This window comes from Mastomys coucha, unplaced genomic scaffold, assembly GCF_008632895.1.
Source record: "Mastomys coucha isolate ucsf_1 unplaced genomic scaffold, UCSF_Mcou_1 pScaffold8, whole genome shotgun sequence".
Taxonomy (NCBI): Eukaryota; Metazoa; Chordata; class Mammalia; order Rodentia; family Muridae; genus Mastomys; species Mastomys coucha.
Genome location: NW_022196914.1, coordinates 29764859 through 29765898, shown reverse-complemented (window position 1 = coordinate 29765898; position 1040 = coordinate 29764859). Strand labels below are relative to the sequence as shown.

General features: G+C 51.6%; 1 protein-coding gene across 1 annotated transcript in view; it reads left to right on the top strand.

Moving 5' to 3' along the window:
• Positions 1-259: 259 nt before the first annotated feature.
• Positions 260-1040, top strand: part of LOC116083881 (glyceraldehyde-3-phosphate dehydrogenase-like) — a 1836-nt gene continuing 1055 nt past the window's right edge. The window contains exon 1 of the mRNA XM_031360656.1: positions 260-1036. Within this exon, the coding sequence (XP_031216516.1) occupies positions 275-1036 (762 nt within the window). The 5' untranslated portion in view covers positions 260-274. The remainder of the gene's footprint in view (positions 1037-1040) is intronic.

The window sequence follows — 1040 nt, the reverse complement described above, 5'->3', positions numbered from 1 at the left end:
ACTTCCTCAGTACCAACAGACTGTAAGTGGCTTTAGTACTAGATATCCCTCTATATATTCTCTCCTTCACCCTACTTTACCCTTCCTTTCCCCATTAAACCCTCCCTGTACCATGTTTACTATTTAACCCTTTAAGCACTTCATTCTCTCTCCCTTCTCTTGAAATACCTCCAGTGGCCCTTCATTAATTTCCTGACCTCTGGCTCTCTGCTCCTCCCTGTTCCAGAGACAGCTGCATCTTTTTGTGCAGTGCCAGCTTCGTCCCGTAGACAAAATGGTGAAGGTCGGTGTGAACAGATTTGGATTTGGCCATATTGGGCGCCTGGTTACCAGGGCTGCCATCCTCTCTGGCTCTGGCAAGGTGGAGATTGTCGCCATCAACGACCCCTTCATTGACCTCAACTACATGGTCTACATGTTCCAGTATGACTCCACCCATGGCAAATTCAACGGCACAGTCAAGGCTGAGAATGGGAAGTTTGTCATCAACGGGAAACCCATTACCATCTTCCAGGAGCAAGATCCCGCTAACATCAAATGGGGGGATGCTGGTGCTGAGTATGTTGTGGAGTCTACTGGCGTCTTCACCACCATGGAGAAAGCCGGGGCCCACTTGAAGGGTGGGGCCAAAAGGGTCATCATCTTCGCCCCTTCTGCCGATGCCCCCATGTTTGTGATGGGTGTGAACCACGAGAAATATGACAACTCGCTCAAGATTGTCAGCAATGCATCCTGCACCACTAACTGCTTAGCACCCCTGGCCAAAGTCATCCATGACAACTTTTGCATTGTGGAAGGGCTCATGACCACGGTCCATGCCATCACAGCCACTCAGAAGACTGTGGATGGCCCCTCTGGAAAGCTGTGGTGTGATGGCCGTGGGGCTGCCCAGAACATCATCCCTACATCCACTGGAGCTGCTAAGGCTGTGGGCAAGGTCATCCCAGAGCTGAATGGGAAGCTCACCGGCACGGCCTTCCGTGTTCCTACCCCCAATGTATCAGTTGTGGATCTGGCATGCCGCCTGGAGAAACCTGCTA